This window comes from Geotrypetes seraphini, chromosome 9 (assembly GCF_902459505.1).
Source record: "Geotrypetes seraphini chromosome 9, aGeoSer1.1, whole genome shotgun sequence".
Lineage (NCBI taxonomy): Eukaryota > Metazoa > Chordata > Amphibia > Gymnophiona > Dermophiidae > Geotrypetes > Geotrypetes seraphini.
This window is the reverse complement of record NC_047092.1, coordinates 33,354,245-33,376,119: the sequence shown is the minus strand read 5'-3', so window position 1 is coordinate 33,376,119 and position 21,875 is coordinate 33,354,245. Positions and strand designations below refer to the sequence as shown.

At 44.2% G+C, this 21,875-nt stretch overlaps 1 protein-coding gene across 1 annotated transcript in view; it reads right to left on the bottom strand.

Moving 5' to 3' along the window:
* The window catches only part of HBP1 (HMG-box transcription factor 1), a 61,593-nt gene extending 58,109 nt beyond the window's left edge, over window positions 1-3,484 (bottom strand). Inside the window, exon 1 of the mRNA XM_033958865.1 lies at window positions 3,289-3,484. Coding sequence (XP_033814756.1) covers window positions 3,289-3,303 — 15 coding nt within the window. The 5' untranslated portion in view covers window positions 3,304-3,484. The remainder of the gene's footprint in view (window positions 1-3,288) is intronic.
* Between the last annotated feature and the right edge of the window lie 18,391 nt (window positions 3,485-21,875).

The following is a 21,875-nucleotide window of genomic DNA, read 5'->3' as shown; positions in this document are numbered from 1 at the left end:
CACCCGGCAAGAAAAAATTTCTGGGGAGAACACTGTTGTACTATAGTTGTCTAATTTTTTGTAGCTGTTACTGAGGTGACATTGCATATTTTAAAGTCATCTGCCTTGACCTCTTTGGAAAAAAACCCATAAAATGATAATTAAAATTTTCTCTGCATACAGTGTGATTTGTTTAGTTTAATTCTGTAGTTACCATTATGTATTGTTAATAAGATTCTATTGTGTATATGTGAAAAATAAATGGAAGAAATTGCATTCCAATTAGTACTATTATTATGGGGGCAAGTTCAGAAGCGGAGCTTGGATGGTTGATGGTCGGGGATACTTGGCTAGAAGAAGTTGAGAAACACTGGTGTAAAAGTACAATAATTAACTAAACTACCGTTATGAAAAATCTTTCCCTTACTCTACTAATTACATAGCAATAAGCAGCAGACAGAAAGCAACTGGAAGATGGTTATATCCTGTGACTCTGGACAAGGCACTTAACCTTCCATAGCACCAGGTACCACAGTTAGATTGTGAGCCTGCCAGGTATAATGGATAATTTATACAATGCTTGCTTTAAATATTACTTTGCATATCAGTGTCTGTTTTCTTTTGTAATTTATGTATCACTTCTACTGACCCATTATTAACATTCAAATGATATCCCCCAGTGAATTGAACAAGAGGTTGAAGTATCATAAAGAATGCACCATTCTCAGTAAAGAGACCTCTTATAACATGGATGTTATTTCTAGTCTTCAATCTGAATGCATGCATATAATCATTTACTTCAAAACCTCCTTCCTACCCTTAATTTTGCTTGTTTATTTATTTAATTAATATTTATTTAATATAGAAGCTAAAAACTGAGGGTTCAACTCTGTTATTGATTTTTGAATATTGCTTTTTTAATTTAATCTAATTGTAATATCAAAACCTATAATCAATTCATCAAATATATTATTCAAATGTATGCTTCAAATATATACTCTAAAGGAGAACAGCAACACTTATCTTAGTGGCTTTCCAGCCAGAGCAAACATTGGAGGGCCATGAACTACATATTGCAAACACACACACACCCTTTTTTTTTTTTTTTACTAAGCCAGAGCGCTAAATGCTCTGATGCTGCTCCAAGCAGTGGTAGAAACCTCTACTGAGGCTTAGTAAAAAGGGGCCATAGGGAAAATACTTAACAGTACCTATTTACTGTTCATTAAAAGGTGGTTAATAAATCCCAATAAATAAAAGCAGAGTCCCCCCCCCCCCCCCATATACACAAGGCACATAACAGTATCATTTTGTAACTTCCTAGTGTAGTTAAGAAGTAATGAGCAACTACTACAGAATATGTATCACCTTCTTTGTTGTATTGGGTACATATGTTTGTTCAATATGCTTATTTCATTTTATACCATATCATTCACTGGTTCATGTTTAACTATATCATATATGCAATTCACATGCAACTGCACATCAAAATGTATTCATGATCACCATTGACTTTCCATGAATACATGTCCTCTTTGTGGAATATGATTATGTTATTTATCATACCTATCACTGTTATGTATATCTTTTATTGTTATTGTGTTTTCTCTAAAACCAATAAAAATATTGAACAAAAAAAAAAGTAATGAGCAGCTCACTTTTACAATTAAATATCAAAATAAAAGTGGATATTGACCTTTATTCTATTTCTCAGCTTGTTCTCAAAATGTGAATGCAAAGTATATATATAAAAAAAATTTATGCAGAGTAATTGTATTCACAAATGATTTTGAAATTAATCAATCACTTGGAGTTGCTGTTTATTTTTCCAACAACAAACACAGAGAAAAAGCTCAACCAAAAACATCACAATTTAGTCCTTACTCCTTGGCTCCCAGAAGAAACGTTAAATTAAGACTAAAATGCGTATTAGCACAAGATACCCTTAACAAAATATTTCTTCAGAGCTTTAGGATTAAAGATCCTCCTCCAGTTCAGTCTGCAGAAAGGCTTCCTCTACGATTTGCCAGTTTCCGCTCCCAGCACTGGAACTTTACATATTCGATTATGCAATACCCAGTAAACTAATAATATCTGAGAACTGTCTTTCTCCAAGCCGAGAAGTAAACAGATTTCTACTAAAGTTTCTGTTTCGAGATTCTTAATACTAGAACGTTAAAGACCCCTTCTGGCCACTAGAGGCAGGGAAAAATCACAAGGAAGAGAAGAAAAAAAAAAAGCTTTAACTAGTCAAAAGCCATATTTCAACCTAACAACAGCTGACAAGTCGCTCAGCGACTACAGCCTCCACCAGCGGCCATTTAAAGCTCTGTCACGTGACACCATGTTTATAAACTTTAAGTTGGAGGACCTGACGCATGCGCGCACAGCTCCATTCATTCACCGCTGCGTAAGAAATCCCAACAAAGCGGATTCGGAAAAGAGACCTAAACTCCGCGGCTGAAGGGAGGGGGGAGGTGGAGGCACTTGCAATTATATTGCACCCCCGCCAGCGCCCGAAGTGCGCGCGCATACACATATCACCCCCCCCCCCAAACTGCTGACACCGCGTCTCCGGTTTCCCCTGGCGGTTCCCAGCGGGCTCCGCTCCTTCTTGTTCCCCGGCGCGACGCTTCTCGTTCACTCCAAAAAGGTATTTTCTCCGTCCCGCTCCTCTTTTTTTCCCTCCCCCTCCCTTGGCGAGCGAAACGGCGCGAGCTAGGCCACGGCTTCCCCGCGCGGCGAATCGCTCCGTCCACTTCGGAAAAGGTCCAGAAACGGGATGACAAACGTGTCCTGTCAGTCAGACATTTTCAAGGCGCTCATTCATTCGGGGCGAGCGGGTTCGCCCGGCGCCCACACGCTCCCGCGGCGGCCAGCTGCTACGTCCTCGCCAGTTTTCTTTCCGCGCACTGTGTTTACCAAAGTTGCGCGCGTTCGCCCGTTTCGCCTCCCTCGAGCGTTAGCATCTGTCAACCGACGGGTCCCCGTCTGTCGCGGCGTCTTTTTCTTTGCGCTTCGTTCCCTTCAATGGGAAGTCGGTCGACCCAACGGAATGAATGGAAACGGAAAGAGCCGAAGGGCTGCGCTCCACTTCCCAAGGCAACGAACTACAAAGCCTGCAGCTGGAGGATAAAAACAGTGAACGTCACGGCGCTGAACTCCCCTCGGTGGCCGCTTGTCAGCGGCCCCGCTACCGAGCCCCGTGCTCTCCGGACGCCGACGGGGCTCCTGGCGTTCTTCCCTCGCTTCGCGGCTCATGGGTCGCTTATGCCCCGCGCGACAGCTAAAAGTTTAGTTCTTACTCACCAGACCCGTCGCCATTACCAAATTTTTCTTTTCTTAAAAAATCTTCAGGGGGCACTGTGTTACGAGTGATTTCCTGCTCTCATTGGCTAAATTGGACGTCAGTCAAGGAGCGACCGTTTCCCATAGGATCGAAGTACTAGGTGCTAAGGCGGAGATGAACGAAGTTTCTTGTCAATTGACGGTGGAAGCCGCCTATCAAATCAAAACTACGTTACCTCTTGGGCGGCTTCTTAAGCACTTTTTGATCATGCAGGCTGAATTCTAATTGGCTTTCACACTGGGGATTGTAGTTCTTTAAACGTCTTTTCCCAACGGACAAGAACCTAGAACGCCCAAGGGAGCGACCCAGCAGAAATACTACACTTCCCGGTGTGCTTAGCGGTCGAGATGCATATAATAAACAAGAGTCATAGGGACACGTGTATCAAATGTTTTGTTTTGGTATGTGGTTTTTTTTCTTAAGAAAGAGAGGGGGCAGTGCACAAGGGACGTTTTTAAATCGGAGTTTACAGTAGGTGCTTTGTTTAGCGATCCCTTACGGTCGTAGAATATGCAATTATTCTAACTGTTATTGTTTCCTCACGCAAAAGATATCGCATTTGTATACATCTTATTATTTTGGAGAGTACAGTTAACAACTAGTAATACAGTGGCAATTATATTGCTACATAAATTGTTTCGTCTGGTTTTCTGGAGTTCCTGGAAATAATTATAGCCCCTAAACATTTATCCTGCATGATATTAAAATGAGATTTGTAAAGATGCTACCGGAAAGTACATTCATACAGTAGGGTAAAACCAATGCTGTTTAATCTTCTTATAACAAAGAGCTAAGTGGTCTAATTGATGATGTGCATTGCCAGCATATTTTTAACATGCATGCTGAAAGTTTATTGGTGCATCCTAATTATATTGGTGATGATACGAGTTGTGCACCATACTAGTTAAATTTAGTCTGGGGGCCAGTGCAAGAAAGTGCACTAGACTATGCTCAGTTTAGGCACACAGTTTTATTTTTATAATAATAATAATAATTTATTCTTGTATACTGCCAAAGCCATAATAGTTTAAGGTGGTTTACATTGAGAAGTACTGGACAATCAGCAAAAAAAATACAATACAAATCATCAGAAATACATACAAGATTAAAGATTAAAAACTGTGAATCAGGTTACAAATTGATCAAACAACTGTGATTTTACTAATTTCTAAAAGTAAAATAAGATGGAGCACGCATAATAATATTACCTAACCAGTCATTCAATTTACCTGCCCAAAATGCAAGAGTTCTCTCCATAAATCTTTTAAAGCGGCAAGCATTTACTGTTGGGTAAGCAAACATATGGATTCTGCATGTAGGCCTGTTAAAACGGTCTAGAAAAAACTGAGAGACCAAGTACTCAAGAGCCGTACCAAATATTGATTATAAACAGATACAGGAAAATTTAAACAAAACTCTTACCTCCATCGGTAACCAATGTAGTTTTTGATAATAGGGAATAATATGTTCCCATTTTTTCAAACCTAAAATCAGCCGAAGTGCTAAATTTTTAATAACTTGAAGCCTTTTCAGTGTTTTCTTATATGTGCCCAAATAAATAATATTGCAATAGTCGAGCCTACCTAAGATAGAAGACTGAACTAGCAGACAAAATGATGCTACATCAAAATATTTTTTAATGGTTCTGAGATTCCATAAGACCGAGAAACATTTTCTGACTAGCAAATCCGTATGTTCTTCTAAAGTGAGATGACGGTCCAATGTCACTCCCAAAATTTTTATAAAATCGTCTATAGGAAAATCCTGACCATTTAAAGATATTGACCTATCTTTAATTTTGTCATTAGGGCTCGCCAGAAAGAATTTGTTTTTTTCAGAGTTAAGTTTCAATTTAAATTCAGTCATCCACAGTTCAATCTGGTTTAAGATAAAGGATAAGTGATTTTTTATCTCAGGAGTCAGGTTAGTAAGGGGAACAACTGTAGTGATGTCATCCGCATAGATATAGAATTTCACTTTTAAACTTTGCAATAAATTCCCCAATGATGCAAGATAAATGTTGAACAATGTCGGAGATAGTGGAGAACCCTGAGGAACTCCACAGGAATTTACCCAACGACAGGATTGTTTATCATCACTATAAACTTGATAAGATCTTTTGCACAGAAATCCCTGAAACCATTTTAATACATTACCAGAAATTCCAATTGACTCCAAACAATCAGTCAGGATAGCATGATCAACTAGAACTTTATTAACCACCTGTTCAGAAAGTACAGCTTAACATAGCACCTTTAACAGCATAGCATTAGAAATAGAAACATAACAACTGATAGTCTGTCCTAGTACTGCCTGGTTTACCGATTCGAATCAATTCAACAATTCACTTTTTTAAAAATTGGACTCGCTGATTTAGTGAGTCTTGAGTCTCTGCCTGTCCACATCAGGCCCGAGGGGGCATTCGGAGAAACTGAAGGGAGATAGGTTCAAAACAAATGCAAGGAAGTTTTTTTTCACCCAAAGGGTCGTGGACACTTGGAATGCGCTACCGGAGGAAGTGATCAGGCAGAGTACGGTACAAGGATTCAAACAGGGACTGGACGGATTCCTGAGGGATAAAGGGATCGTGGGATACTGAGAAAGCTAACCAGGTAATAAGTATAGAAACCCAACCAGGTCGTGCATGTGCAAGACCGGAGGGTTAGGACTTCGATGGGAAGATAGGACTCAATAGGAAACCAAGGTGGCAAGGGGGCCCCTTCTGGTGATTCAGACAGGTCGTGACCTGTTTAGGCCGCTGCAGGAGCAGACTGCTGGGCAGGATGGACCTATGGTCTGACCCAGCGGAGGCACTGCTTATGTTCTTATTTCCTTCTCTCCCTAAGAGATTCCATGCTTTCTTGAATTCAGACAATCTTTGTCTCCACCGCCTCTTCCAGGAGATAATCCATGCATCTACCACCCTTTCTGTTAAAAAAATTCCTTAGATTACTTCATCCTATGCCATCTCATTCCAGAGTTTTACTTCATTTGGATTGAATGGTTTTATTATATTTGATATACCATTTGTACATGAGTATTAAGCAGTTTACAATACTAATACATTAGAAATGAGGGTTGCATTTTCATTCATTAGATAATTTCTCTCTGTTCCAGTGGGCTCAAAATCTATTATAGTATCTATGTAAGAAGTATTTAAATACGTGCTAAAGAAATATGAAGAGAAGAAAGAGGTGTACTGTGAATATGATAGGCATACAAAAAGGCAACATAAGACTATGCAGACATATGCTGACTATGGTGAGTAATCGCATAGGGTTCCAAAGTGTTGGTGGAACAGAGTTGATTTCAATTATTTCCAGAAGGAAAGGTGGAGGATTTCGTGAATGAATCCTTGAAGTATGGACTTCCGTAGATTAGGATCCACATATGAAAAGGCTCTCTTTCTTGTTCATTGCAGTTTTATATCTCAGGCCTGGGATTTCAAATCGGTCATGTTGAAATGATCTTAGAGCTCTGTTAGATTGATATCTGGCCAGTTTCTTGTACAGATACTCTGGAAGATGAAGATGTCAGGCCATGAAGACTAGACAAAGCAGCTTAAATTCAATTACCGTATTTTCACGCATATAACGCGCGCGTTATACGCGTTTTTACCTACCGCGCATACCCCTCGCGCGTTATATGCATGAGCGCGGTATACAAAAGTTTTAAAACATAGTTCCCACCCCGCCCGACGCCCGATTCACCCCCCCAGCAGGACCGCTCGCACCCCCATCCCGAACGACCGCTCGCACGCGCTCCCACCCGCACCCGCATCCACGATCGGAGCAAGAGGGAGCCCAAGCCCTCTTGCCCGGCCGACTCCCCGACGTCCGATACATCCCCCCCCCCGGCAGGACCACTCGCACCCCCACCCCGAAGGACCGCCGACTTCCCGACAATATCGGGCCAGAAGGGAGCCCAAACCCTCCTGGCCACGGCGACCCCCTAACCCCACCCCGCACTACATTACGGGCAGGAGGGATCCCAGGCCCTCCTGCCCTCGACGCAAACCCCCCTCCCTCCAACGATCACCCCCCCCAAGAACCTCCGACCGCCCCCCCCCAGCCGACCCGCGACCCCCCTGGCGACCCCCACGACCCCCCACCCCCCTTCCCCGTACCTTTGGTAGTTGGGCCAGAAGGGAGTCCAAACCCTCCTGGCCACGGCGACCCCCTAACCCCACCCCGCACTACATTACGGGCAGGAGGGATCCCAGGCCCTCCTGCCCTCGACGCAAACCCCCCTCCCCCCCAACGACCGCCCCCCCCAAGAACCTCCGACCGCCCCCCAGCCGACCCGCGATCCCCCTGGCGACCCCCACGACCCCCCCACCCCCCTTCCCCGTACCTTTGGTAGTTGGCCGGACAGACGGGAGCCAAACCCGCCTGTCCGGCAGGCAGCCAACGAAGGAATGAGGCCGGATTGGCCCATCCATCCTAAAGCTCCGCCTACTGGTGGGACCTAAGGCGCGTGGGCCAATCAGAATAGGCCCTGGAGCCTTAGGTCCCACCTGGGGGCGCGGCCTGAGGCACATGGGCCCAACCCGACCATGTGCCTCAGGCCGCGCCCCCAGGTGGGACCTAAGGCTCCAGGGCCTATTCTGATTGGCCCACGCGCCTTAGGCCCCACCAGTAGGCGGAGCTTTAGGATGGATGGGCCAATCCGGCCTCATTCCTTCGTTGGCTGCCTGCCGGACAGGCGGGTTTGGCTCCCGTCTGTCCGGCCAACTACCAAAGGTACGGGGAAGGGGGGTGGGGGGGTCGTGGGGGTCGCCAGGGGGGTCGCAGGTCGGCTGGGGGGGGCGGTCGGAGGTTCTTGGGGGGGGGGCGGTCGTTGGGGGGAGGGGGGTTTGCGTCGAGGGCAGGAGGGCCTGGGATCCCTCCTGCCCGTAATGTAGTGCGGGGTGGGGTTAGGGGGTCGCCGTGGCCAGGAGGGTTTGGGCTCCCTTCTGGCCCAACTACCAAAGGTAGGGGGGTGGGGGGGTCGTGGGGGTCGCCAGGGGGGTCGCGGGTCGGCTGGGGGGGGCGGTCGGAGGTTCTTGGGGGGGGGCGGTCGTTGGGGGGAGGGGGGTTTGCGTCGAGGGCAGGAGGGCCTGGGATCCCTCCTGCCCGTAATGTAGTGCGGGGTGGGGTTAGGGGGTCGCCGTGGCCAGGAGGATTTGGGCTCCCTCCTGGCCCGATATTGTTGGGGAGTCGGCGGTCCTTCGGGGGGAGGGATGTATCGGACGTCGGGGGGGGGGGCATCAGGCTTTCAGGATGGGGACAGACCTTCAAGGGGGGACAGTGCACGGAAGTCAGGGGGGGTGAACGGAGAGTCGGGACAGCGCACGGAAAGTCAGGGCGGGCGAAAGGAGCGTCGGGCAGCATGCGCGGTATACCCGTGAGCGCGGTATACCAAAGTTTTTGTACATATCATCGTGATTTCTGCGCGCTATACCCGTGTGCGCGTTTTATACGGGTGCGCGTTATTTGCGTGAAAATACGGTAGTTTGGTTTTCGGCAGCCAGTGTAGTTCGAATAGGAGAGAGTAGACATGATCGAGACGTTTAAGTATATTACCGGCCGTATCGAGATGGAAGAAGAGATTCTCTTTCTCAAAGGACCCTCAGCCACAAGAGGGCATTCGCTCAAACTCAGGGGCGGGAAATTTCATGGCGACACCAGGAAATATTTCTTCACCGAGAGAGTGGTTGATCCTTGGAACGAGCTCCCGGTGCAGGCGATCGAGGCAAACGGCGTGCAAGAATTTAAGAGCAAATGGGATGCCCATGTGGGATCCCTTAGAGGGTTAAGCCAAGGGAACCTGTCACCAGGAGTGGGACCCCTAGGATAGTAGACTTGGGGGTGGGTCAGTAGAGTGGGCAGACCTGATGGGCTATGGCCCTTATCTGCCGTCATCTATGTTTCTATGGCGTAATGTGGTCAGAACTGCATGTGCCCGTTAGAAGCTTGGCCGCAGTGTTTGGATTAGCTGTAGGCGGGAGAGGTTGGATATGCTTGACCCTAAAAATAATGTGTTACAGTAATCTAGCTGACTAGTAATGAAAGCATGAATTAGTTTTGTTAGATTATCTGCAGTCAGCACAGATTTTAGTTGCCGCAGTAGTTTTAGGTGGTAGACGCACATTTTTACTACGTGGCTTATTTGAGGTCTGAAGCTTAACTCAGAGTTGCAGCGTACTCCCAGTGTCGGGATTTTGGATGGGACTTCGAGTTCTGGAAGTTCTGGAAGTATAAGTAGGGCGGATTGGCTATGTGATAGCCACATAGCTGTGGATTTGTCTGCATTTACAATAAGCATAAATACAATGAGGGTACCCTGGAGATTACAAATTGAATCCTCGTAATAGGAATAATAAGGTACAGTATTGAATACTGTATATAAACATTAAATAACACAGTAGAATAACAGTATAACAAAAATATGATGTCAGTAGAGTACAAATAATACCATAATAGGCAGCATGAATAATACAAATATTTTGTGTGCAGCCATAGGTTACCTTTGCATATAAGCTGACTGCATAAAAACAGGTAGATGTCAGTGCATAGCTTTTTGATAACAGGGATTAAAACTCTTTATTACAGATGTAGAGAAGTTCACAAATGACTGGAAGGCTTGAGTGCAGGGTTTTCTAATGGGCTTTAACACAGGGTCTGAGGAGTAAAAGATTGGCTTATTCTTCTGTGGTCAGTGTTAGGATTTCATGCTTGTTGCTTCTCTTAGCTGCAAGCATAGAGGGCCCACAGTTTTTTCTGGCTTCCTTAGAAGATGGATGTTAAAAAAAAAAAAAGACAGGGATACGTAAGTAGCTCAGGGGGAAGTGTGCTGGAACAAAGAGTAAAGAGATTGTTTGTTAGTAGGTGCTGGAAAACTGTAAGCATAGAATAAGCAGTATGCACAGAATAGCATTCCAGTACATGCAATTCTAGGTGTTAAAACAAGTTTTTAGTTTTAGCCACTGCTAGTCAAGACCCTGTGTGCATGATTCTGGCATACTGTTCTATATTCATGCACAGTTCATTTGCATACTGTTTGACTATTGGACTGGGCAAAATGTTTTCTCTGAGGACAAACAGGATAATAAGTCCTCACAGCATGGATGACATCCATGATGGAGCTTGTGTGAAAAACTTTTCCAGTATAGAACACACTCAAAGCTTTTAAGTTGTTCTACTTTGCATGCATGCCACTTCCTGCCTGCTACTGTCATGTGAAACTAGCTCCACAGAGCCAGTAGGACATGCATCACTGGTGCTTGCCTCAAGACTGTATTTCTTAACTAATTTATGCATGTTGTATGTATTTTCCTTGTGCCTTGTCATTACAGTATCGTGTGATACTTTTTCTCTGTAGTGTCTTAGGTTTTTTTGTCATTTTCAAGTTTCCTTTATTTTCTCACATTGCCCTTTGTAAGCCTTAATGAGGACCTTGGGATCCCAGTTAGGGCATTAATTTTCAAAATAGAGTTGTTTGATTTTATAGCAGCTATTTTTCCTGAAAAGAAGTCCCAGAAAAAATCCCAGCAGCTTTACAAAATGTACTTACTGCAACAAGATTCCATGTCCATTATGTAAACTAGAAGTAGTGCCTGAAATTTTGGAACCTGATCATGATACCTCTCAATGTAAATTATATGCACAGATACCCAAGAGGGGTCTTCAGTGTCCAGAGAAGCCTCACAAATATTTGGTGCTGAGCAGTCCAGTTCATTGACAGTGATATCAGTTTTCTTGGGACCCAGATCTGCATTGGTTACTAGTGATGTGTGGGCATCGAATACACTATTCACATTTGATGTTGAGCATTAATAGAAGCAATTGGGACCGATTAACTGTGTCCTACCCACAGAAAAGGAAAGATATGTCCTCAACTTTAACAATGCTAAGGGCTCATGATGCCAAATGTCAGGAAGAAGCTGGGGTGATTGACATTGCATCTTATTGGAACACGGTATCAAGAGCACTGAGGTCTCTATTGTCCTCAAAGCACCCCCGACATGTACTTATCTAATTCCAAGGAGAATGAACAGTACTCAACAGCCTCCAAAGACATGACACCTACTTTCTAGTACTCCCTAAGTGACTGAGGAAATCATGGCCACTCTTAATGGTTTCCCCATGCCTTTGTCAATATCAGCCTTCAAAGAGCAGCTCGTGAGAAGATTCATTGAATGAATGGAGCATTTCTTTGACATGCACTACTTTCAGGAGGGGCATTGACCTGGAAGGGCTTTGGAGTCGAGGATGGCTTGGTGCCCAAGGCCTGATTCCAGGCAAAGACTGAGACTTCTCTGGTGTATTATTCTGGGTTTGACTGAGCACTCCTGGGACTCTGATTATTTGTTATGTTTTCACTGAAGACGTTCAACTGGCCCTTCCATCAAACCCATCTTCCTCATATGAGAGAAGAAAATTCCCACCAGAAGAGCTCTCATTCATTGATTTTGCAAGGGGAATGGCTAATGTTGTTCCATTTAAGTTAAAGAAGGAGCCCAAGGAAAAAAACACTGGTCATCCTATAGTTCCTTGATTCCACTCTCCCCCCCCCCCCCCCCCCCCTCTCTCTCTGGAGTCTCTAACAATGTTCATTCACAGAATCATGAAGGATATGTAGAAAAAAGTGTTGACTCAATAAAGTGTCGAAGGCTCCTAGGTTTGAGAAGCAGCAGCTTTCTCACTATTCTTTTGAATGCGCCCTCAAACGAGAGCCATAAGTACCAAGACTCATTCCTTGGTGCCCCTGGGGAAAGAAATTCAGACATTGGAGTCAATTTGGGAGAAACATTTTTCAGAATGCTGTGCTCACTTCTCGGAGAAGTGGGCTTTTACAAAGCTGTGCGCTGAGAAACACGTGCTAAATGACGGGCCACCCACAGGAACAGACTGGGCGGCTCAGCATTTAGCGTGCACTGCTCAGGATTTAAACATATTGTGTAAGTCACAAATTACTCTTAAAAATGGAAAGGAATCTTTTAGTAAGTTTGTGAATTAACTCACTATTTAAACAAATACCAATTTTAATTCTGAAAAAGTTGATTTTAAAAATAATTTGAAAAATTATGAAATACTGATAAAAATTAATAAAGCAGCTTATGCCCATCTAGAAGCACTAAGATTTGATCAAAAATTCAGCTTCAAGTGCTAAAAAGTTCCATGCGTTTCACTAATGCATTGATAATGTCATCAGCACTAGGGCAGTTAAAAATGATAAAAAGTAGTAAATAATAGCTGTCCACTTATAATTGCTAAAGTTTAATTAAAGATGCTACTTCAAACAACGTAAAACATCAAAAATGCTCAAAACATCTGTGCTTCACAGCAATCATTTTATGCCTTCCAGTGACACAATGATATCATCAACACTGGAGCCATCTAAAAATATAGGAAATAATTCCTAAACCAAGAAGTGTGTAAAATTATTAATTTGGGTAACGAACACATAACGAAGCTAAAAAGATGTAGTAGATTTAAAATCACAATATGCAGTCTAAGTACATGTGAATCAAATCTTGAAATTTGGATAGTATGCAACTAAGATATATATTAAAAATGTAAAACTCAGTATAATATGTCAAAATTATAAAAGCTTACCCCCTCATTTACAAAGGTGCACTAAGCTTTTTAGCGCATGCTAAACACTAATGTGTGCTTGTTATCCTATGGATGTGTTTGCGGGTAGCGCACACATTGATTTAAAGCACGCCAAATCTGCGCTAAAACGTGTGGAGGGGCATAATCAAAAAAAACATCTAAGTCCTTAAATGTTCAAAGTGTCCATAACCAAAACAAACGTCCTTGTTTTGATTATGGCTTGCCTCTACTAAACGCCCAGATCACCACTACGTCTAAAAGTACACCCCCAGGACGTCTACACTTTTTGGCCATAATGAACCAAAAAAATGCCTAAGCCCCAAATGTCCAACAGAAGGGCTTTTAGGCGAAGGAGGAGCCAGTCCTTCGCCTAAAAGCTGGATTCTGTAACCGGTATCTGTCAAAAACAACACCGGTTACAGAACCCTCCCCCACACACAACGATCCAGGCAGGAGGGTGCCCAAACCCTCCTGCCATGTCAAACCGCGACCCCCCCTCCCCGACAACATCAGGGCAAGAGGGAGCTCAAGCCCTCTTGCCCCGCTGACTCCCCGACAACATTGGGGCAAGAGGGAGCCAAAGCCCTCTTGCCCCGCCGACTCCCCAATGATATCGGGGCAAGAGGGAGCCCAAGCCCTCTTGCCCCGGCGATCATGCCCCCCGACTCGATCTGGCCAGAAGGGAGCCCAAGCCCTCCTGGCCCCGGCGACCCCCCCTCCGATTTAACGGGCCAGGAGAGAGCCCAAGCTCTCCTGGCCCCGGTGACCCTTCCCCCTCTGATTTAACGGGCCAGGAGAGAGCTCAAGCGACCCCTACCCCCACCCCCTACTACATTACGGGCAGGAGGGATCCCAGGCCCTCCTGCCATCGACGCAACCCCCTCCCCCAGCGACCGCCCCCCCAGAACCCCCGATCGCCCCCCCCCGTTGACCCGCGACCCCCCTTCCCCGTACCTCTTAAAGTTGGCCGGACGGACGGGTGCCAAGCCCGTCTGGCAGGCAGCTGATTCCAGAATGGGCCCGGATTGGCTCAGCCGTACCAAAGCCCCGCCCACAGGTGGGGCCTAAGGCGCCTGGGCCAATCAGAATAGGCTGCCGCACAGTCGAACCCCCAGCTCTCCCCTTCCATCTCTCCCTCCCCATCATCAGCAAATCAGCAGAGGAACGTCCCAACATGAGAAGGCCTGAAGCAGCCCATTTAGATTGCTGCTGCAACGCTGCCTTTTGGAAAAAGGTAATGGTATGTCAGTCTCGCGGTCGGCGTGGGGAGGAAAAGATGGAAAGGTCTTCTGTGGCATTTAGGAAGATCCCAGTACCAGCAGTGGACTTTTATTTTGCTTTCCCCTGCCCCAAAAATAAGCACTTCAACTAGGACTTATTTTGGGGATAGAGCTTATATTAAGACCTACCCTGAAAATCATGCTAGGGCTTATTTTCGGGGTAGCTCTTAATTTCAGGGAAACACAGTAGAATACTGTGATTTATTAGATAAGTCGAAATCCAAAATGGCTATGTTTCGCGCTCAGGCTGTGTCAAGGAGAAATTTGCTCGAAGTGGATAAAAGCACACTTCCTCTTTACAAGCAAAAACTCTTTCACATTCACAAAATCAAGCAGGTTTCAAAATGCCAGGGCGGCATCTCTCCTCTCTCTCTCTCTCTCTCTCTCTAATCTACACAAAGAGAAGACAGGTGCTACCCAAGTATTCAAAGGTAGCCTTAAACCTATTCCGCCGAACTACCAAGAATTATCAAGGCTCAAAGTGAACAAAGCCATAGGACCAGATAAATTGCACCCCAGAGTGCTTAGGGAATTGAGAGATGTCCTGGCAGAACTGTTAGCCGCGCTCATCAATCTTTCCCTGAGCACAGGAAAAGTTCCATTAGACTGGAAAACAGCTAACGTCATTCCGCTTCACAAAAAGGGATGCAGGTCAAAGACTGCAAATTACAGGCCGGTAAGTCTTACATCAATAGTGTGTAAACTTATGGAAACGTTGATTAAACACAATTAGATATGGTTCTGGACGATGAGAGGCTGAGGAATCCCCACCAGCATAGATTTACAAAGGGAAGGTCCTGCCAATCCAATCTAATCAGCTTCTTTGACTGGGTAACAAAAAACCTAGATAAGGGAAAGTCCCTGGATGTAGTGGATCTGGACTTCAGTAAGGCTTTTGATAGTGTCTCACACCATAGATTATTGAACAAGATGAGCTCGCTGGGATTAGGAGAAACATTAACTGCATGGGTTAAAGACTGGCTCAGTGGCAGACTTCAAAGGGTGGTGGTAAACGGTACTCCCTCCGAAACGTCGGAGGTGTTCAGTGGAGTACCGCAGGGCTCAGTCCTGGGTCCAATCTTATTTAATATCTTCATATGGGATCTGCCTCAGGGACTTCAGGGTAAAATTGCATTATTTGCCGATGACGCTAAATTATGCAATGTAGTGGGCGGAGGTACCGTACCCGACACTATGACACAGGACCTACTTTTACTGGAGCAATGGTCTACTATTTGGCAGCTGAGCTTTAATGCCAAGAAGTGTAATGTTATGCACCTTGGTAGCGGAAACCCTTGCAGAACCTACACTCTGAACGGTGAGACCTTAACTAGAACTGTTACAGAACAGGACCTGGGAGTAATCATTAGTAAAGATATGAAGGCTGCCAATCAAGTGGAGAAAGCTTCATCCAAGGCTAGACAAATGCTGGGTTGCATCCGGAGAAGTTTTGTCAGCCGAAAGCCCGAAGTAATGCCGCTTTTCAGGTCATGGTGAGACCACATCTGGAATACTGTGTTCAATTTTGGAGGCCACATTATCAAAAGGATGTGCTGAGAATAGAGTCGGTTCAGAGATTGGCCAATAGGATGGTCTCAGGACTCAAGGATCTCCCATATGAAGAACATCTAGGTAAGTTGCATCTATACTCTCTTGAGGAACGCAGAGAGAGGGGAGACATGATAAGATGTTCAAATATGTTACTGGCCATATGGAGGTGGAAAAAGACATATTTTTCCTTACAGGACCTATGACGACAAGAGGGCATCCGCTAAAAATCAGGGGTTGAAGATTTCATGGTGACATTAGGAAGTATTTCTTCACCAAAAGGGTGGTTGATCGTTGGAATGATCTTCCACTTCAGGTAGTAGAGACCAACAACATACTCGATTTTAAGAATAAATGGGATAAACATGTGGATTCATTTTGAGGAAGTGCTTAGGGGGGTGGGTTATTCGAGTGGGCAGACTTGTTGAGCCAACAGCCCTTTTCTGCCTTCATACTCTATGTTTCTATGATAGTTTGAAGTGTTGTGATACTTGTGAATTAAAGAAGGAGTATGGAATTTTAATATCAGACGTTAGTCCATCTGAGTTTTCTCCATAGATCTCCTTGTGAACCATGCAAACTATCTTGAAATGGATCACTCCTTCTACTCCGCCCTTATTTGCCTGTTTAATCATTCTTGAGTGAATTCAATGCTAGTCTTTCATTTTTAGTTTTGTGTCATATATGTGTATGAGAGGATTGGTGGCATCTGGTGCTATTATTTCTCACAATGGACATTTTGTTAGAAAAGTAAATGATTTTGAGTTTTCTGGTAAAGTTCTGCTCTTGAATAAATGCATTTTTTGAAGGAGCTGGAACAAATGAAACCTCTTCCTTTTTCAATTTTCTGCTGAACACATTTACAACCTTTTCTACCTTTTTATTTATTGATTGATTTGCTTTGATTTCTATCCCGTCCTCCCAGGAGCTCAGAACGGGGTACAAAAGGACATTCACAATATATTACATTACAGACATTTTCAAGATCATCATAAGCACATGGAAGATGCAGAAGGAAAACCACATTAGAATAAAGGAAATTGTGGTAGATTAAGAGAAGGCAGGTTGTAGAGCAAGTGTTCACAGGAAGAAGGGGATGAGGAGGGGACTGTTTGTTGGTGGTCCCAACACTTTCTATCTTATTTCATGTTTCCTTCTGTAAAGAAATGTCGATATAAAAAAATTTTCGATAGACTATTCTTGTACCAGGCTGCGAACAGAGACAAGGAATTTAATCGGCTAATAGCTAACGCTATATCGAACACACATTTCAGGAAACTCTTGAAAACCTACTTATTCAATAAATTTCTGTAATACATAACCATGACATTAATTTGTTTTCTTTGGTAGTTCCTGACATTATCTCAGATTCTTAAAGTTGTGAACCGCATTGAGGTATATTAGGTTATGCGGTATATAAATGGTAATGTAAGATGAGGGTCTTCACTGCCTTTCAGAAGGTCATCAACGAGTCCTGAGATCTTATTTGTGCAGGCAGTTGGTTCCAAAGCCAAGGGTACGAGCGCTTACCTGCAGTTTCCATTTGGAGAGATCTTCCTGGGGGAGATACATACACTTCCCCCTCCATATTCGAGGTTTCCGTATCTACAGTTTCGATTATTTGCGATTTTCTGCCAAAAAAATCATTTTCATTTTTTGGGCTATTTTAAGCCCTGTGAACCCCGCCCCCGCCCCCTTAAGTCTTACCTGATGGTCTAGCGGGTTTTCGAGCAGGAGTGATCTTCCCACGCTCCTGCCCCGTGCCATTTCCTGTGAGCGATCTGCACCAGGCAGGAGCGTGGGAAGATCGCTTCTGCCCGAAAATCCGCTAGACCACCAGGTAAGGCTTACAGGGCTTAAAATAGCCAGGGGAAATGGGGGTTAAGGGCAGAACCGGCCTGAATATTATTCGCGTTTTTTAAAGTATTCATGGGCCGGCTCTGCCCTTACCACCGTGGATACGGAGGGAGAAGTGTAGTTGCCTTTCTGCTTCAGAGAGGAGGGGGCGAGTAGGGGTGTACTGGTGTAACTTGGATGTGATGTAAGCAGGGGTGATGACGCAGAATCTTTTGTACCCTATTACCAGGGCTTTGAACATGCAGCTTCTGATTTTGGTTTGGGTATTTGTTCCATTTCTTATTTTAATACTTATGCCTTTCCCTCTTTCCCTGTATAAAAGAGGATTTCTCCATATTTTTCCTAACTGAAACACCTGCTGGATAAAATTATGTTTAGGTGGGGGGGGGGGGGGTGATATAAAGAGAGGATGAGGGTCAAAGACCTCATCAGAGTCACTTCAAATTATTTTGGTTTTCCTTTCCGGTAAAGGGCTTTCTGTCATTTCATCTCTCTTGGGTTTGACTTGGTATTGCGCTCTAGGGTTATTAAAAGTCACCTGTCTATTGTTCCTAAATGTTCTATCTCTATTATGACAAGGGCAACATTGTAACATAGTAAATGTCAGAAGACCTACATATCCATCTAGTCTGCCCAATAAGATGACCAGATTTGCATTCTGCAGTGATTCCACTTCTTTAGGATTAAACACCCTATTTTATGAAGCTGCATTAGGATTATTTATTCCCGGTCACGGCGGTAAAAGCTCCAACGCTCATAAGAATTCCTGTGAGCGTTAGAGCTTTTACCACCATGGCCTGTAATGAAAAACCCTAACGTGGCTTCATAAAAAGGGGGGGGGGGGGTTAATCTCTGTCTCACCCTATTAATTCTGGAGTACAGACTAGAAATCAGTCCTGTACCAGTCCTATTTCTTAACTGCAGTATCTCTAAAGTCCATTCTCCTGGTTCCTACTACTAAGGTAGCGTATAGCAAACACAATCCCTAAGCTATTTTGTGTGTATAGAGTCCATGTTATTGTGTTTCACGTTTTGAATGTAATCCTTTTTCTCACTTCTTTTCTGAACCTGTATATTGTAAGCTTCTGAAAGGATATTGAAACAAGTGTCCTGTTCTTTAAGACATTGTAACGCTCTGTCTAATTCCTCTTTGATTTTATTTCTGCTTTTTTGTTAGAGGTTTGAATCAATGAATCATAAGATCTAACCTAACTCCTTAAGATCCACAAAGAGCAGTGCACTTACACCCGCCCCTCTCTTCTCTGGGAATCAATTGCCATAACTGCAAAAGACCAAGCACTGTTTAGAGATACAAATTATTTTGGGCATATTTTTGGGAAATGGACTTTTGACACTGCCAACTTTGGGTGACTAGTGACTTAGGCGCAAAATGGACTTAATGTGTTTTTTGATTATGCCCCTCCACGTGCACACTTACAATTAATTGCACACTTACATTTTATAACCTGCCCCATACTATAACTTTGCAATAAAATGCAAGCAGTTATTAAATACATTTAATGGAATATCCTTCTTAAGACTTTTTCCCAGTGAGTACGATAGCACTGCTTTTATTACAAAAACAAAACAAACCCATGCACATTCAAAATACATGATAATATTAGATCTAACATGCACTAACTGGAATGCAAGTCAATGCGTATAGTTAAACAGCTCTATATTAAGTTGACAAGTGTGGATTAACAGATGAAGCTTGTTGGCAGATGGTGAACCCTCACAGCTGGAATACACTGCAGTGTACTCTAGTTCATTTAACAAAGCAAAAAGAACCAAAATCTCTGGTTTTAAAGGTCAAGAAAATCACCAGGCTCCCCTTTCATGCCAGAGGTTATTTAAAGTGTGATGAACAGCCTGTTATTGGAATGGGACATATAATTTATTTCACTTTCTATCCCACTCTCTCAGAAGCTCAGAACGGGTTACAATTTGACATTCACAAATCCATTTTAAACATAGAATATGACGGCAGAAAAGGGCCACAGCCCATCAGCCCACCACGCTAATGACCCACCCTCAGAACTTCAACCCCGCTAGAGATCCCACATGCATATCCCATTTCTTTTTAAAATCTAGCATGCTGCCGGCCTTAATCACCTGTAGTGGAAGTTCATTCCAATGATCGATCACCCTTTCGGTGAAGAAATACTTCCTGGTGTCGCCATGAAATTGCCCGCCCTTGATTTTCAGCGGATGTCCTCTTGTGGTTGAAGGTCCTTTAAGAAAGAAGATATCGTCTTCCACCTCGATGCGGCCCGTGATATATTTAAACGTCTCAATTATGTCCCCCCTCTCTCTTCGTTCCTCGAGCGAGTATAGCTGCAATTTATTCAGTCTCTCCTCATATGGGAGGTTCTTGAGTCCCGAGACCATCCTGGTGGCCATTCGTTGAACTGACTCAATTCTCCGCACATCTTTTTGATAATGTGGTCTCCAGAATTGAACACAATATTCCATTCTGGAGACCACATTATCAAAAAATGTGCGGAGAATTGAGACAAGACTGGTCACAAACACAGAACACCTAGACAGAAGTATATTGAGGAGTCTGGTCGCTGATGTTAGGATCAGCGGAAGGTCTTCACTGCTCTTCGGAAGATCGTTAGTGAGTCCGGTGACCTTATCTGTGTGGGTAGCTGGTTCCCAGCCAAGGGAGAAAATGACTGAAAGAGCGTTTGCGTGCAGTTTCCATCTGGAGGGATCTCCTTGAGGAGATGCTGAGTTGCTTCTCTGTTTCAGAGCAGAGGGGGGCGGTTGGGGGTGTATGGGTGCAGCTTGGATGCTATGTAGGTGGGGGTGGGGTTGTGGTGGAATCTTTTGTGATAAGGTAACACAGGAGAGTTCAATCCACGAACACAACACTCAGACACAAAGGAATGGAAAAGTCCAAAAAAGACTGGTGAGCCCAAAATATTGCACACAATCCTTTATTTCTTCAATACACCATACATCGACTCGACATGTACATGTTTCGGCCTGAAAAGGCCTGCCTCAGGAATCTCACAGGTCTGTAGTAGGGTCAAAAAACGCTTCCAATAACCAATATAGCATCACATGAATGCACACTGCAGTTCGCAAATAGTGGTGTTTTTTCACAGCGTGCATTCATGTGATGCTATATTGATTATTGGAAGCGTTTTTTGACCCTAATACAGACCTGTGAGACTCCTGACAAACAGACGCCTAACCCCCTCCTCCCCCCCCCCCGATTCACTAACCAGCATCTATGTCACAGGCGCCAATTAGAGAATCGTGTTGCCGCTGAGCTGATCGCAGCAAGGGTATCTCCCTGCCGTGATCAGCTCAGCGGCAACTGCAGCGGCAGGGAACCACTGAACTCCCACACATACAAAGTCAGGTGGCAGAAGGGATGCTCACTCCCTCCTGCCTCCCCCCCTCCCCCCACTGAAGCATCCCCCGGCAGAAGTACCCAATTCCTCCAGGACGTCATGTTGTGTAGGGACTTGTACACTAGCATCAGGCCCTTAAAGATACAGCATTTGGCTATGTGTAGCCAGTGGACTGATGAGATAATGCCTGGGAGACAGGGTCATGGATGTGCAGGCTTTTTAGAAGTCTGATTGCTGAATTTTGTACATGTTGAAGGTGCTGTGTATTTTTTGCTGTCAATCTGATGACTAGTGTGTTACAGTCGACCATGCAGGAAAGTACATGGGCATAGAGAAGTTGGGTAAGATAAGGTTCTACAAAGTAGTCCTTTATTTTTCGGAGTTGTTGGAGATAGTAAAATGAGGAAGAGACCACTTGGGAGATACAGTTGGCAAGTGATAGGTTTGAGTCGAGGAGTTATCTCTAAACTGTGCTTGGTCTTTTGCAGTTATGGTAGTTGATTCCCAGAGAAGAGAGGGGCGGGTGTAAGTGCAGTGCTCTTTGTGGATCTAAAGGAGTTCTGTTTTAGAGGTATCTCTATCATATTTCCCCTCTCCGACCTATGTTTTATGTTTTAATGATAGTAACTTGCTTTGGGAATGGTGTAAAAAGCAGGAAATCAAGGCAAGAAAGTATACCATACAGGCAGAGTTAACTATCCTACAATTCAGCTTGGAACCATTAATTTATTTCCCCACTTGCTTTGTGAAATTTTCAATTATTTTTTTTCCAGTTTCTTCAGCATTTTGTTGATTGCTTCTAAATGCAATTCCAAAGGATAGTGTGCATTCTAGTGGTTAGAAGTCAGTCAATTATTGGGAAGAAGACTGTTACTTAAAGTACATTTTCAAGATA